A 16,799-nucleotide genomic window follows, 5' to 3' on the forward strand; every position below is an offset into this window, starting at 1 on the left:
CATTTTGTAGATACTTAGACTTACTGGTTAAATATGAGCATTTGAAAGAATCATTCATTTTTGCTTTGAGTAATTTTGACTTCTGCAATCTTAATGGAATGTTCTCTCAGTTTCTCTTCAAACGATAGGCATGCATGTATCTTCTCTTTCTTCTCAGCTAATCTAAGTGAATCTTCCTCTTTTGATTGTGTTTTGTCTTTGTTGCTGCCGTTAACACTCAATCTAAGGGATTTTTGTCATTATTTTAAAAGGCAAAACACTCAACGAGAAACTAGGAAATGTCTATAAAAACACGTACCATCAGATCTGTGTTTATCTTTTGGAGCATCTGATGTTGAACTGCTCATACTGATCTGACACATTTTCCCTTTTGCCACAAAGCAAGACCTGAGGACTTTCCTACTAGTTGAGCCTAATGTTCTTATTATTTCTATCCCTTTAATGTACATTTTTTAGAATTGCAAATTTGGTTCAGTTTACTTCAATGGCAAATTGCAAAAGAGCATAAAGCAAAATAAAAAAAAAATTGCATTTGTGTTATATTAAAACATAGAAACCTGATTTTTTTTTAGATAATGAAAACCGCACAGATGATTCCTGCTTACCTTTAAAAACAATCTATGCAACAGAATATTGCTAATACGTTTTAAGAAAATAACTTGTATGTTAGTACTGGCGTTATTCAATAAGGGTTTTTATTACAATGGCTCTGCCATAAATCAAATTACCCAGGGAGCTTTAAAAAGTGCTGACGCTTGAATTGTGCCTCTTGTGATTCTGATTTAATTGGGTTGGGATATGGCCTGGGCATTTTTAAAGCTTCTGAGGTGATTCTAATGGGCAGACAGGGTTGAGAACTTCTGGCGTATAACAATCCATCCTCCAGTGCAGTGGTGCCATAAACATGTTATGCCTGAATTACCTGTGAGGTTTGTTAAAGGAAAGCACCTGGAGTCCCACCCCAGGTCCACTGCAGGAGAAGCCAGGGTGGGATGATGGGTCTGCATGGTTACCAGTCCTCACACAGGAGTCTCAGGCACACCAGGTAGGTCTGGAAACTCATACCCAGACCTTATTTCCAGTTCTCTTTATTTTTAAAAAAGTATACATTTCTCTAAGTATTACTGAATTTTGTCTAAAAGTATATGGATTTTTATATTACAGTGCCATTTCATATACACTGGACAGTGTAGATGCATTATTTGCTTACTGATATTTCATCTACTCCCTGAACATGCTGATTGGCATGAAAATTTGGTGAATACAAAATAGCAAACACTTTGACCTTCAAAAATGCTATAGTACATTTTTATTTTTCTTAATGTTAGGATGTTAACTTGCTAATATGAATTGGCATCCATTGAATTCTAAATACCAGTTCTTTGGTTTTGTGCTTGAACTTGTTCATCTGTGTGTCCTTTTAATTAATTTTTATTTCATTGTCCAATTGACAATGGATTAATCTTTGCTACAGCCGCATGCCACCTAAAGGAGAATACACGTGGGTAACTGTTATTTTTCTTGAAGAAAAAAGACAACAAAACTTGGGATTTGGTGAAGAAACACGAGCAACTAATGAAAGCCCTTTTATTTATTTTTGGGACAGAGAGAGACAGAGCATGAACGGGGGAGGGGCAGAGAGAGAGGGAGACACAGAATCGGAAACAGGCTCCAGGCTCCGAGCCATCAGCCCAGAGCCTGACGCGGGGCTCGAACTCACGGACCGCGAGATCGTGACCTGGCTGAAGTCGGACGCTTAACCGACTGCGCCACCCAGGCGCCCCTGAAAGCCCTTTTAGACACGCACAGGGGTGTGTGGACATGCGCACACACCGGCAAGCGGTAACGCTTGATTATTTCACCAGAAAGAAGACTCTCAGGTCTTCAAGACAACTTCTGCCTCAAAGCCTCAGTATTATTGGTGTTCTTTGCCATAATAACTGTTTATTATCTGGTTGTATTTTTTTTTAACTTGTTGTTTCTTCTCCCTGCCTTCATATGATATCTCTAAAGGCAGTGCTTGTATATTAAATTATTTTTCTCAACACTGAAAACACTTAAATTAAGGAACACTGTCAAGCATATTTAGACTCAATATTTGCATATTTTGAAAAACACATTTGCTTAGAAAATGCTGGTCTGTTAAGAAGATGCATTTACTTTTTCTCTCTCCGGTTCGCTTGTTTGTGTTACAATAATGAAAAAGAAGGAGAGGCCCAACCATTGTAGGACCTGCCCTTAAAAAGATGCTTGCTCATTCTTTCATATACAGATGTTAAAATTGAACAGGGAAGTGTGTCAGGGAAAACTCAAACATTTCATTTGTGGTGTCTACACCCAGAACTTTTGCATTACAGAAATTCTCCCACATAGTCAGTTACATGCCTGGATTAGGCTCGGTGAATGTGCTAGTCAGCACTATTCCTTAATTCAGAATCCGTCATCTCCACCCTCTGCCTCCCCAAAGCCTTCTTTTAGGCCCGTGGTGTCTTCCCTCACCCAGAGCATTGTGGGCATCTCCCAACCCACTTCACTAATGCCTCTGGTCTGCGTAGTTGCTCTGGTCCTTTCTTAGACTCATTCAGGGATATTCTTCTAAACTTCCCTTGTGAAAACACTCCTGTGGTTCTCTTTGCCTTGTGAGATAAAATGGAAACTCTTGGTAGATATGAAAGTCTTTTCACAGTCAAGCCACAAACCACCTTTCCATTTGTTCTCTGTCTTCAGTTTCCTGGTTCCCAAGGTAGCCCCTGGGTCCCTCTGGCCCCTCAGACGTGCTGCACCTTTCACAGCTCTCAGCCTTTATTCAAGCTGTTCTTCTGTCTGCAACACCCTTCCCTCCTTTCCTGCCTCAGAAACTCCTATTCATTCTTTGAGACTCAGCCCAAATTTCACCTCCTCTTTGAAGCCCCTCCTGGAACCATCTCTCCTAAAATCAGATGATAGTGTATTTTATTATTTTATTATTCCTAGCACTAGTAAGCATAGTGGGCACTCTTTAAATATTTCAGTTATATTTTATGATCTTTTCCCCTCACACTGATTAAAACATTTACCAGACCTGAGATCCTGATATTCTCACCCAAATGAAAGTATCCTCTATTCATTCCAAATTTATTTGTTAAAAGCTTATTGTGTGCCAAGTAACACAGTACGGTATGGTGGTGAACAAAACAAAGTCCTTTCCTGCATGTAGATTATATTCTGGTGAAATAGAAGGACAAAAACAAATAGGTTGTGATAAGTTTGAGGAGGTAAAATTCAACAGAGTAAAGGATATTAGGGACAGGTTGTGCTGTGTGAGTAGTGTACTCTCTGAAGAGCTGACCTTTGAACAGAGATGTAGTGAGGAAGGAGCCATATAATATCTAGGAGAAGAAAATTCCAACAGCAAGTGTAAAGGCTCAGAAGTGGATCTGTGCTACCCAAACCAAAAAGTCCATGATAGTGAAGCCAATGGAGTTCCTCGAACCTGGCTTAATTGCTGGTATATATTTCTAGTCTCCTTTGAGCGAGATGCACAGAGGAGAGCTCCTAATGAAATTTAGGGCCCCTCGTGCTAAAGTGGAATGCTTTTGCAGTCTCTCCTTCCCCCTTTTCCTCTCTTCGGAATCAACCTGTTTTATTTTTGGTTGTTTTGGTTTTTTTTTTAAAGCCCAGGTTGTACCTGAAGACAAATGCTAAGAGTTAGCATCCCCGCTAAGAGGGTCTTGAGTATATAAAAGCTGTTGACTTATAAACTGTGGTTTGTTTAGTCCTTTAAGGATTTATAGGGGCACCTGGGTGGCTCAGTTGGTTAAGCGTCTGACTTCGGCTCAGGTCATGATCTCACAGTTGGTGAATTCAAGCCCCGCGTCTGGCTGTGTGCTGACAGCTCAGAGCCTGGAGCCTGCTTCAGATTCTGTGTCTCCCTGTCTCTCCCTGCCCCTCCCCCACTCGTGTGTGCACTCTCTCTCTCTCAAAATAATAAATATTAAAAAAATTTTTCTAAAGAATTTATAGACTTTATCCTCCTTCACTGTTGTATCCCCAGTACCAGAACAGTGCCTGCCACATAGTAGGTGAACATAATTTTTGAAAAACTAAATAACTAGAAGCATAATAGTCAGAGTTGAGAAAAGCAAGGGCATCACAGAGTATGTCAATTTCCAGAAGGGCTGTCCATCTTTATATCCTTCTGGAAATAATCATTAGAATATAGTAATAGGACTATTATATTAGGACTATCTGTTAGGACTAACTATTATAATAGGACTCTCTATTAGGACTATCTATTAGGACTAAACTTATAGATGCAAAATTGAGACTGTATAACTTGATGGAATCTATCTGGTTTGGGAATATAGGTATGCAATTTCTAATATTAACCAGTTACAACCAAAGAATCCTAAGAATAAATAGATTTTAGACATATATTTTCTAGACTTTGAAACAGTTTAACTCCTTTTTGGATACAATGCCTCAAAAAAAAAAAAAAAAAACACCCACCACCACCACCACCAACTTTATTTTAAACAATTATTTTCATTTTGTATGTTAGTAATTTCTTGACTTATGTAGAAATGTTTTTCCTCCTATGGTAGGTTGCTGTCTGCAATGGAGAACACAGCTTCTTTAGAGAAAATGCCTGCTGCATTTTCATTGTTTGAACATTATGATGACAGCTCAGCAAGAAGTGACCAGATGTTAAAACAAGTGGCTGGTAGGAATTTTAATATATTAATTACCTTGTTGAAATCTGGCAGTTTTTCCTTGTTTTTTTTTTTTTTTCTTTTGTAAAGGTTTTTTTTTTATAAATACAGTTGAAAATGTTATATTAGTTTCAGGTGTACAACAATGATTCAAAAATTCTGCATATTACTTGCAATGTGCACCCAGGTAAGTGTATTACCATCCATCACCACACAACGTTATTACAATGTTATTGACTATGTTCCCTGTGCTGTACTTTTCATCTCTGTGACTTATTTATTTCATAAGTAGAAGTCTGTACCTCTTAATCTCCTTTACATATTTCACTCATCCCCCAAATCCCCTCCCTTCTGGCAACCACCAGTTTGTTCTCTCTGTATTTCTGTTTCTGTTTCTGTTTTTGTTTGTTTACTCATTCTGTTTTTTAGATTCCACACATAAATGAAATCATATGGTATTTGTCTTTCTCTGTTTGACTTACTTCACTTCACTTAATACTTTTTAGGTTCATCCATGTTGTTGCAAATGGAAAGATTCTGTTCTTTTTTTATGGATGAGTAATACTCCATTATATGTATATCACATTCCATATATATCACATCCCCTTTATCCATTCATCTGTCAACGGACCTTTAAATTGCTTCTATCTTGGCTATTGTAAATAATGCTGCAATAGGGATTCTAGGGGAAGATGGCGGCGTAGGAGGACGCGGGGCTCACAACGCGTCCTGCCGATCACTTAGATTCCACCTACACCTGCCTAAAGAACCCAGAAAACCGCCAGAGGATTAGCAGAAGGGAGTCTCCGGAGTCAAGCGCAGACTAGAGGCCCACGGAAGAGGGTAGGAAGGGCGGCGAGGCGGTGCGCGCTCCACGGACTGGCGGGAGGGAGCCGGGGCGGAGGGGCGGCTCGCCGGCCAAGCAGAGCCCCCGAGTCTGGCTGGCAAAAGCGGAGGGGCCGGACGGACTGTGTTCCGACAGCAAGCGCGACTTAGCGTCTGGGAGGTCAGAAGTTAACGGCTCTGCTCGGAAAGCGGGAAGGCTGGAGGACAGAGGGAGGGAGAGCTGCTGAGCCCCCGGACGGCAGAGCTCAGCTTGGCGGGGAACAAAGGCGCCAGCGCCATCTCCCCCGCCCATCCCCCAGCCAAAATCCCAAAGGGAACCAGTTCCTGCCAGGGAACTTGCTCGCTCCGCGCAAACACCCAACTCTGTGCTTCTGCGGAGCCAAACCTCCGGCAGCGGATCTGACTCCCTCCCGCTGCCACAGGGCTCCTCCTGGAGTGGATCACCTAAGGAGAAGCGAGCTAAGCCTGCCCCTCCACCCCCCGTGCACCTTGCCTACCCACCCCAGCTAATACGCCAGATCCCCAGCAACACAAGCCTGGCAGTGTGCAAGTAGCCCAGACGGGACACGCCACCCCACAGTGAATCCCGCCCCTAGGAGAGGGGAAGAGAAGGCACACACCAGTCTGACTGTGGCCCCAGCAGTGGGCTGGGGGCAGACATCGGGTCGGACTGCGGCCCCGCCCACTAACTCCAGTTATACACCACAGCACAGGGGAAGTGCACTGCAGGTCCTCACCACGCCAGGGACTCTCCAAAATGACCAAACGGAAGAATTCCCCTCAGAAGAATCTCCAGGAAATAACAACAGCTAATGAACTGATCAAAAAGGATTTAAATAATATAACAGAAAGTGAATTTAGAATAATAGTCATAAAATTAATCGCTGGGCTTGAAAACAGTATACAGGACAGCAGAGAATCTCTTGCCACAAAGATCGAGGGACTAAGGAACAGTCACGAGGAGTTGAAAAACGCTTTAAACGAAATGCAAAACAAAATGGAATCCACGATGGCTCGGCTTGAAGAGGCAGAGGAGAGAATAGGTGAACTAGAAGATAAAGTTATGGAGAAAGAGGAAGCTGAAAGAAAGAGAGATAAAAAAATCCAGGAGTATGAGGGGAAAATTAGAGAACTAAGTGATACACTAAAAAAAAATAATATACGCATAATTGGTATCCCAGAGGAGGAAGAGAGAGGGAAAGGTGCTGAAGGGGTACTTGAACAAATTATAGCTGAGAACTTCCCTGAACTGGGGAAGGAAAAAGGCATTGAAATCCAAGAGGCACAGAGAACTCCCTTCAGACGTAACTTGAATCGATCTTCTGCACGACATATCATAGTGAAACTGGCAAAATACAAGGATAAAGAGAAAATTCTGAAAGCAGCAAGGGATAAACGTGCCCTCACTTATAAAGGGAGACCTATAAGACTCGTGACTGATCTCTCCTTTGAAACTTGGCAGGCCAGAAAGGCTTGGCACGATATCTACAGTGTGCTAAACAGAAAAAATATGCAGCCGAGAATCCTTTATCCAGCAAGTCTGTCATTTAGAATAGAAGGAGAGATAAAGGTCTTCCCAAACAAACAAAAACTGAAGGAATTTGTCACCACGAAACCAGCCCTACAAGAGATCCTAAGGGGGATCCTGTGAGACAAAGTACCAGAGACATCACTACAAGCATAAAACATACAGACATCACAATGACTCTAAACCCATATCTTTCTATAATAACACTGAATGTAAATGGATTAAATGCGCCAACTAAAAGACATAGGGTATCAGAATGGATAAAAAAACAAGACCCATCTATTTGCTGTCTACAAGAGACTCATTTTAGATCTGAGGACACCTTTAGATTGAGAGTGAGGGGATGGAGAACTATTTATCATGCTCCTGGAAGCCAAAAGAAAGCTGGAGTAGCCATACTTATATCAGACAAACTAGACTTTAAATTAAAGGCTGTAACAAGAGATGAAGAAGGGCATTATATAATAATCACAGGGTCTATCCACCAGGAAGAGCTAACTATTATAAATGTCTATGCGCCAAATACCCGAGCCCCCAGATATATAAAACAATTACTCATAAACATAAGCAACCTTATTGATAAGAATGTGGTCATTGCAGGGGACTTTAACACCCCACTTACAGAAATGGATAGATCATCTAGACACACGGTCAATAAAGAAACAAGGGCCCTGAATGATACATTGGATCAGATGGACTTGACAGATATATTTAGAACTCTGCATCCCAAAGCAACAGAATATACTTTCTTCTCGAGTGCACATGGAACATTCTCCAAGATAGATCATATACTGGGTCACAAAACAGCCCTTCATAAGTTTACAAGAATTGAAATTATACCATGCATACTTTCAGACCACAATGCTATGAAGCTTGAAATCAACCACAGGAAAAAGTCTGGAAAACCTCCAAAAGCATGGAGGTTAAAGAACACCCTACTAACGAATGAGTGGGTCAACCAGGCAATTAGAGAAGAAATTAAAATATACATGGAAACAAACGAAAATGAAAATACAACAATCCAAACGCTTTGGGATGCAGCGAAGGCAGTCCTGAGAGGAAAATACATTGCAATCCAGGCCTATCTCAAGAAACAAGAAAAATCCCAAATACAAAATCTAACAGCACACCTAAAGGAAATAGAAGCAGAACAGCAAAGGCAGCCTAAACCCAGCAGAAGAAGAGAAATCATAAAGATCAGAGCAGAAATAAACAATATAGAATCTAAAAAAACTGTAGAGCAGATCAACGAAACCAAGAGTTGGTTTTTTGAAAAAATAAACAAAATTGACAAACCTCTAGCCAGGCTTCTCAAAAAGAAAAGGGAGATGACCCAAATAGATAAAATCATGAATGAAAATGGAATGATTACAACCAATCCCTCAGAGATACAAACAATTATCAGGGAATACTATGAAAAATTATATGCCAGCAAATTGGACAACCTGGAAGAAATGGACAAATTTCTAAACACCCACACTCTTCCAAAACTCAATCAGGAGGAAATAGAAAGCTTGAACAGACCCATAACCAGCGAAGAAATTGAATCGGTTATCAAAAATCTCCCAGCAAATAAGAGTCCAGGACCAGATGGCTTCCCAGGGGAGTTCTACCAGACATTTAAAGCAGAGATAATACCTATCCTTCTCAAGCTATTCCAAGAAATAGAAAGGGAAGGAAAACTTCCAGACTCATTCTATGAAGCCAGTATTACTTTGATTCCTAAACCAGACAGAGACCCAGTAAAAAAAGAGAACTACAGGCCAATATCCCTGATGAATATGGATGCAAAAATTCTTAATAAGATACTAGCAAATCGAATTCAACAGCATATAAAAAGAATTATTCACCATGATCAAGTGGGATTCATTCCTGGGATGCAGGGCTGGTTCAACATTCGCAAATTGATCAACGTGATACATCACATTAACAAAAAAAAAGAGAAGAACCATATGATCCTGTCAATCGATGCAGAAAAGGCCTTTGACAAAATCCAGCACCTTTCTTAATAAAAACCCTTGAGAAAGTCGGGATAGAAGGAACATACTTAAAGATCATAAAGGCCATTTATGAAAAGCCCACAGCTAACATCATCCTCAACGGGGAAAAACTGAGAGCTTTTTCCCTGAGATCAGGAACACGACAGGGATGCCCACTGTCACCGCTGCTGTTTAATATAGTGCTGGAAGTTCTAGCATCAGCAATCAGACAACAAAAGGAAATCAAAGGCATCAAAATTGGCAAAGACGAAGTCAAGCTTTCGCTTTTTGCAGATGACATGATATTATACATGGAAAATCCGATAGACTCCACCAAAAGTCTGCTAGAACTGATACATGAATTCAGCAAAGTTGCAGGATACAAAATCAATGTGCAGAAATCAGTTGCATTCTTATACACTAACAATGAAGCAACAGAAAGACAAATGAAGAAACTGATCCCATTCACAATTGCACCAAGAAGCATAAAATACCTAGGAATAAATCTAACCAAAGATGTAAAAGATCTGTATGCTGAAAACTATCGAAAGCTTATGCAGGTAATTGAAGAAGATATAAAGAAATGGAAAGACATTCCCTGCTCATGGATTGGAAGAATAAATATTGTCAAAATGTCAATACTACCCAAAGCTATCTACACATTCAATGCAATCCCAATCAAAATTGCACCAGCATTCTTCTCGAAACTAGAACAAGCAATCCTAAAATTCATATGGAACCACAAAAGGCCCCGAATAGCCAAAGTAATTTTGAAGAAGAAGACCAAAGCAGGAGGCATCACAATCCCAGACTTTAGCCTCTACTACAAAGCTGTCATCATCAAGTCAGCATGGTATTGGCATAAAAACAGACACATAGACCAATGGAATAGAATAGAAACCCCAGAACTAGACCCACAAACGTATGGCCAACTCATCTTTGACAAAGCAGGAAAGAACATCCAATGGAAAAAAGACAGTCTCTTTAACAAATGGTGCTGGGAGAACTGGACAGCAACATGCAGAAGGTTGAAACTAGACCACTTTCTCACACCATTCACAAAAATAAACTCAAAATGGATAAAGGACCTGAATGTGAGACAGGAAACCATCGAAACCTTAGAGGAGAAAGCAGGAAAAGACCTCTCTGACCTCAGCCGTAGCAATCTCTTACTCGGCACATCCCCAAAGGCAAGGGAATTAAAAGCAAAAGTGAATTACTGGGACCTTATGAAGATAAAAAGCTTCTGCACAGCAAAGGAAACAACCAACAAAACTAAAAGGCAACCAACGGAATGGGAAAAGATATTTGCAAATGACACATCGGACAAAGGGCTAGTATCCAAAATCTATAAAGAGGTCATCAAACTCCACACCCGAAAAACAAATAACCCAGTGAAGAAATGGGCAGAAAACATGAATAGACACTTCTGTAAAGAAGACATCCGGATGGCCAACAGGCACATGAAAAGATGTTCAACGTCGCTCCTTATCAGGGAAATACAAATCAAAACCACACTCAGATACCACCTCACGCCAGTCAGAGTGGCCAAAATGAAGAAATCAGGAGACTATAGATGCTGGAGAGGATGTGGAGAAACAGGAACCCTCTTGCACTGTTGGTGGGAATGCAAATTGGTGCAGCCGCTCTGGAAAGCAGTGTGGAGGTTCCTCAGAAAATTAAAAATAGACCTACCCTATGACCCAGCAATAGCACTGCTAGGAATTTATCCAAGGGATACAGGAGTACTGATGCATAGGGGCACCTGTACCCCAATGTTTATAGCGGCACTCTCAACAATAGCCAAATTATGGAAAGAGCCTAAATGTCCATCAACTGATGAATGGATAAAGAAATTGTGGTTTATATACACAATGGAATACTACGTGGCAATGAGAAAAAATGAAATATGGCCTTTTGTAGCAACATGGATGGAACTGGAGAGTGTGATGCTAAGTGAAATAAGCCATACAGAGAAAGACAGATACCATATGGTTTCACTCTTATGTGGATCCTGAGAAACATAACAGAAACCCATGGGGGAGGGGAAGGAAAAAAAAAAAAAGAGGTTAGAGTGGGAGAGAGCCAAAGCATAAGAGACTGTTAAAAACTGAGAACAAATTGAGGGTTGATGGGGGGTGGGAGGGAGGGCAGGGTGGGTGATGGGTATCGAGGAGGGCACCTTTTGGGATGAGCACTGGGTGTTGTATGGAAACCAATTTGACAGTAAATTTCATATATTAAAAAATAAAAAATAAAAAAAATAAAAAAAATAAAAAAAAAAAAAAGAAATTGTGGTTTATATACACAATGGAGTACTACATGGCAATGAGAAAGAACGAAATATGGCCCTTTGTAGCAACATGGATGGAACTGGAGAGTGTGATGCTAAGTGAAATAAGCCATACAGAGAAAGACAGATACCATATGGTTTCACTCTTATGTGGATCCTGAGAAACATAACAGAAACCCATGGGGGAGGGGAAGGAAAAAAAAAAAAAAAAAGAGGTTAGAGTGGGAGAGAGCCAAAGCATAAGAGACTGTTAAAAACTGAGAACAAATTGAGGGTTGATGGGGGGTGGGAGGGAGGGCAGGGTGGGTGATGGGTATTGAGGAGGGCACCTTTTGGGATGAGCACTGGGTGTTGTATGGAAACCGATTTGACAGTAAAATTCATATATTAAATAAAAAAAATAAAAAAAATTAAAAAAAAAAATAATGCTGCAATAAACATAGGGGTGCATGTATCTTTTCATATTACCGTTTGTGTTTTCTTTGGGTAAATACTCAACAGTAGAATTCCTGCATCATATGGTATTTCTGTTTGTAATTTTTTGAGGAATCTCCGTACTGTTTTCCACAGTGGCTGAGCCCACTTACATTTCTACCAACAGTGCACACCAATATCCACAATCTCCACATCCTTGCCAAGACTTGTTTTTTCTTGTCTTTTTGATTCTAGCCATTCTTACCAGTATAAGATGATATCTCATTGTGGTTTTGATTTGCATTTCCTGATGATGAGTGATGTTCAGCATCTTTTCATGTACCTGTTGGCCATCTGTATGTCTTCTTTGGAAGACTATCTATTCAAGTCCTCTGCCCATTTTTTAATTGAATTATTGGTGTTTTTTTGATGTTGAATTGTGTAAGTTCTTTATATGTTTTGAATATTAACCCCTTAGATATATCATTTGAACATATCTTCTCCCATTCAGCAGGTTTCCTTTTAGTTTTGTTGATTATTTCCTTCACTGTGCAAAAGCTTTTCATTTTGGTATAATCTGAATAGTTTATATTTGCTTTATAGTTTTTGTATGTAAAGAAATATAACTGGAAAAAACCTCTTAGTTGTAAAAATTTACAGCTAGATTCTGAATCAAAGCATAAGACTAGCGTACCATTACAGTTATAATCTGCATTTCCATTTGAACCTTTGTGACTGTCTTAGAATATCAAGGGATAGGGAGAAGGAGTGATGGAACCAAGGTCTCATCTTTTTTTTTTTTTTTCTCTTTGTAAAACAAGACTTCTCTCTCTGTCTTCTAGAGATTATTTGCTTCACTCCAGCAGTTAGGTATAGAAGGAAAAATAAATCAAATATTTTCATATGTGTTGAACAGATTTTTCCTTATGAGTGGTTTTTCTCTCTTCAACTGAGCCCCTGCCCCCTTTTTTTCATACTAAACAGATTAGTTAGAGAACTACCAGCTCAGCATCATGCTCTGTGGCCAGGAGCCTCCTACTCAGCTGTCAGAAGCATCCTGCTGGCTCTTTAAAAATATTTTTTAATGTGCTATTTTAACAAACAAGACAATGAAACTTATTTAGATTTCCCAAAGCTGCTGTGTTTCAGTGAAGTTACCAAGTTTCACTTACTATAAAATGTACTCACCTATCTTCCTTAAAAGATGCTATATTCCTTCTAGACCACCTTAAAGACAGCTGATGTTTTTAAACTGACAATTAATTTACATTCCTGTAGGAACAATTTTAGTTTAGTAACTAGTAAAAGGCTTTTTCTGTGTCTTTTAGAAAGACCCAAAAAACCCACCAACCTTATATAAAGTGCAAAATTCGATCATTTATCCTAATAGATTTTATCCATAAATGTGTCAAACAAAAGGGTGTTTTTTGGTCATGTCTTTAAGAGGCATTGAAATAGAGCAGTGAACTATTGGTGGGAATGTAAACTGGTATAGTCACTCTGAAAAACAGTATGGAAGTTCCTCAAAAAATTAAAAATAGAGCTACCTTATGACCCAGCAATTACACTACTAGGTATTTATCCAAAGGATACAAAAATGCTGATTTGAAGGGGCACACGCACCCCAATGTTTATAGCAGCACTATCAACAATAGCCAAATTATGGAAAGAGCCCAACTGTCCATTGACTGATGAACGGATAAAGAAGATGCAGTATATATAAAAAAGGAATATTACTTAGCAATGAAAAAGAATGAAATCTTGCCATTTGCAACAACCTGGATGGAGCTGGAGTATATCATGCTAAGCGAAATAAGTCAGTAAGAGAAAGACAAATCTCATATGATTTAACTCATATGTGGAACTTAAGAAATAAAACAGGTGAACATAGGGGAAGGGAAGGAAAAATAAGATAAAAACAGAGAGGAAGGCAAACCACAAGAATCTCTTAAATACAGAGAACAAACTTAGGGTTGCTGGTGGGGAGGTGGGTGGGGCGATGGGCTAAATGGGTGATGGGCATTAAGGAAGGCACTTGTTGGGATGAGCACTGGGTGTTATGTGTAAGTTATGAATCACTAAATTCTACACCTTAAACCATTACTACTAGGGTAGGTAGTAGGGTATGTTAACTAACTTGGATTTAAATTAAAAAAAACCCCAGCAATTAGAGCGGTGATTGGAAAGTAAGAAATTCTGATTAATGAAGTAGATTGTTTGCTTTTTTTTTTCAACGTTTTTTTTTTTTATTTATTTTTGGGACAGAGAGAGACAGAGCATGAACGGGGGAGGGGCAGAGAGAGAGGGAGACACAGAATCGGAAACAGGCTCCAGGCTCCGAGCCATCAGCCCAGAGCCCGACGCGGGGCTCGAACTCACGGACCGCGAGATCGTGACCTGGCTGAAGTCGGACGCTTAACCGACTGTGCCACCCAGGCGCCCCTAGATTGTTTGCTTTTAAGGGATTCATTAAATGTTGTTTTTCATGTAGAAGGATTCTTTTGAATATCTGATAGGCAATGACAGGACATCTCATGTATTTTAGAGGCCACAGGGTTAAATTGTCACAAAGTGTTAATGATTTATTTGGAAATAGGGCACATGGCAGTCCCAGCAGTTCTGAGCTGTTTATAGGGAGACTGATTTCTGAGAGGAAAATGCCATGCATGGTGTGTCTGTTTCATAGAACTGGAGCCCAGGGTGTTGACTTGCTGCTAAATAGTTTTTGCTCATTTGTGACCAGTGATGCCTCTCAGATGTAAAATCTTTGCCTGGTACCTGAAAAGTTAATCCGATCATACCCTAAACCAATCAGAAATCCTAAGGAAAGGATGTGACTTTTCTACTGGGAAATGGAACAGTCCCTAACACTCATTCCACACTTACATGATGCCATGTAAGTGTACCAGGGAGACTGTTAAGCATATCCTAGCATCCAATCTCACAACAACCCTAGGAGATAGGTTTTGTTCTTATTCCCATTTGACAGGTGAAGACACAGAGGGAACAGAAAAATGTCTCTCATATTGCCCTAGATACACAGCTACTTGAGGGTAGGGGGTGTGTGTGGTGGGGAGCACTTAGGCTTCAAGGTCTTCATACTTGAACCACTCCTCCACACCAGAGAGGTGAAGCACACTGCTGTAGCAGGAAGGGTAACCAGAGATTAGTGACATCCAAGGCTTCCTTGACTTTGGCTCCTGTGGACTTTTTTTTATTATTATTTGTGGTAAAATACACATGACATAAAATTTACCATCTTAACCACTTTGAAGTGTACATCCACATCCTGTGTAACTATCTCCATTATCCGTCTCCCAGGTTCTTTTCATCTTGTAAAACTGAAACTCTGTACCTACTGAACAACACCTCCCCATTCCCCCAGCTCCCCAGCCTCTGGCAACCACCACCCCACTCCCTGTCTCTATGAGGTTAACTACTCTACATCCCATGTATAAGTGGAATCATACAGTATTTGTCTTTTTGTGATTCACTTATTTAGCATCATGTCGTTAAGGTTCATCCATGTGTCAGAATGTCCTTCCTTTTCAAGGCTGAATAATATTGTATTGCATTGTATTGTATTGTATTGTATTGCGTTGTACGTGTTGTATTGTATCATATTGTATTGTATTGTGTTGTATGTTTATATCGCATTTTGCTTATCCATTCACCTATTGATGTCCACTTGGGTTGCTTCCAATTTTTGGCTGTTGTGAATAATGCTGCTCTCCTGGGAAGAACTAGATGGAATGGGAATCTGCATCTGGCCACACAGGTCCTGAAGTCTAAGTTGATCTGATGCTTAACTTCCTGAGTGTGACAGCTCTTTATGGGCCCACTCCATCAGGAGGAGGGAATCCATGGGGTGATTTCTCTGCCCAATTCCTTAGCCTCCAATAAAGAAGCCTTAAAATCTCATTTTGTATTTTTTTTTTTTTTTGGCATTACTCCTGTGCAAGTTTATTCCTACAGAAGTGTAAACAAAGTTGCTGACATATGAAATCTCAGTCTCTGATATTCTGCCACATGGGAATTGTAAATCCAGCCATAATCATTTGATTATATCTATGGAATATTCTTATTCTCTTTTTTAGAGTACTTTGAAAAGTAAAAGTATTTCCTGTTTTTGAAAAAGAATGTTTTAACTGTAATAATTTGGGGGGAAGGAACACATGAGGTCCAAAACCATTCCTAGCCCACACTCTTTGTTTAATTCTCTGCAACTACTTCTTCCTTAAAATTTGGTGATTTGGGGGGAGTAAATATCACTTTTTAAGTTTGTTATGCTACCTGAGAGAGACGTTTTTGTAAACATGTTGCCATTTTTATTTATTATTTTTTAATTATTTTTTAAATGTTTTATTTATTTTTTATAGAGAGAGAGAGCATGAGTTGGGGAGGGGCAGAGAGAGAGAGAGAGACAGACAGAATCGAAACAGGCTCCAGGCTCTGAGCTGTCAGCACAGAGCCTGACACGGGACTCGAGCTCACAAACCTGAACCGAAGTCGGACCCTTAACCGACTGAGCCACCCAGGCACCCCCATGTTGCCAGTTTTAAAAGCAGATATAGCTCAATGTAAAATTCATAGGAAAAAAGAAAGGGAGATTTTCATTGTTTATGCCTCAAGGAGTTCTCCTACACTGTTTCAAAGGCAATTGACAATAGTTGAAGAATTCTGCCTGGCTTTTCAGTAAACCCAGGTAACATGAAAATTTACTGAACTCCATTTATCCGGATGAACTCCTTTAGAATGTGACACTGATTTCCTGCTGGGAAGACAAACAGGAAAGTCAAAGACAGTGTATGGGTCTCTGAACCATTATCATTTGTTGGGGAGGTGCTCTGCTCGGCAGGCTTCTGAGTTTATTAACCATGGCTGCTCATCCTGAGTTTACTCAGCATGTCTTACCTCTGTAGACCCTCTGTGATATACCAGATGATGGATCCCCGGTTCAACTCGCATCTTCACAGGCTTCCTGCCTTCTTCCCTTCATTGTCTGTGCTGCTGCCAAGGCCTTTTTGCCTTTTGAAAATTTAGCACTG

At 40.1% G+C, this 16,799-nt stretch overlaps 1 protein-coding gene across 3 annotated transcripts in view; it reads left to right on the forward strand.

The window, feature by feature from the left end:
- The window catches only part of CMYA5 (cardiomyopathy associated 5), a 96,641-nt gene that overhangs the window by 50,472 nt on the left and 29,370 nt on the right, over positions 1-16,799 (forward strand). For all 3 annotated transcript variants that reach the window (XR_007461580.1, XM_049648570.1, XM_049648571.1), the window contains one exon: positions 4,584-4,702. Coding sequence is in view for 2 of the 3 variants with exons in the window: in XM_049648570.1 (XP_049504527.1) it covers positions 4,584-4,702 (119 nt within the window). In the remaining variant the exon portion in view is untranslated. The remainder of the gene's footprint in view (positions 1-4,583; positions 4,703-16,799) is intronic.

This window comes from Panthera uncia (genome assembly GCF_023721935.1).
Source record: "Panthera uncia isolate 11264 chromosome A1 unlocalized genomic scaffold, Puncia_PCG_1.0 HiC_scaffold_17, whole genome shotgun sequence".
NCBI lineage: Eukaryota > Metazoa > Chordata > Mammalia > Carnivora > Felidae > Panthera > Panthera uncia.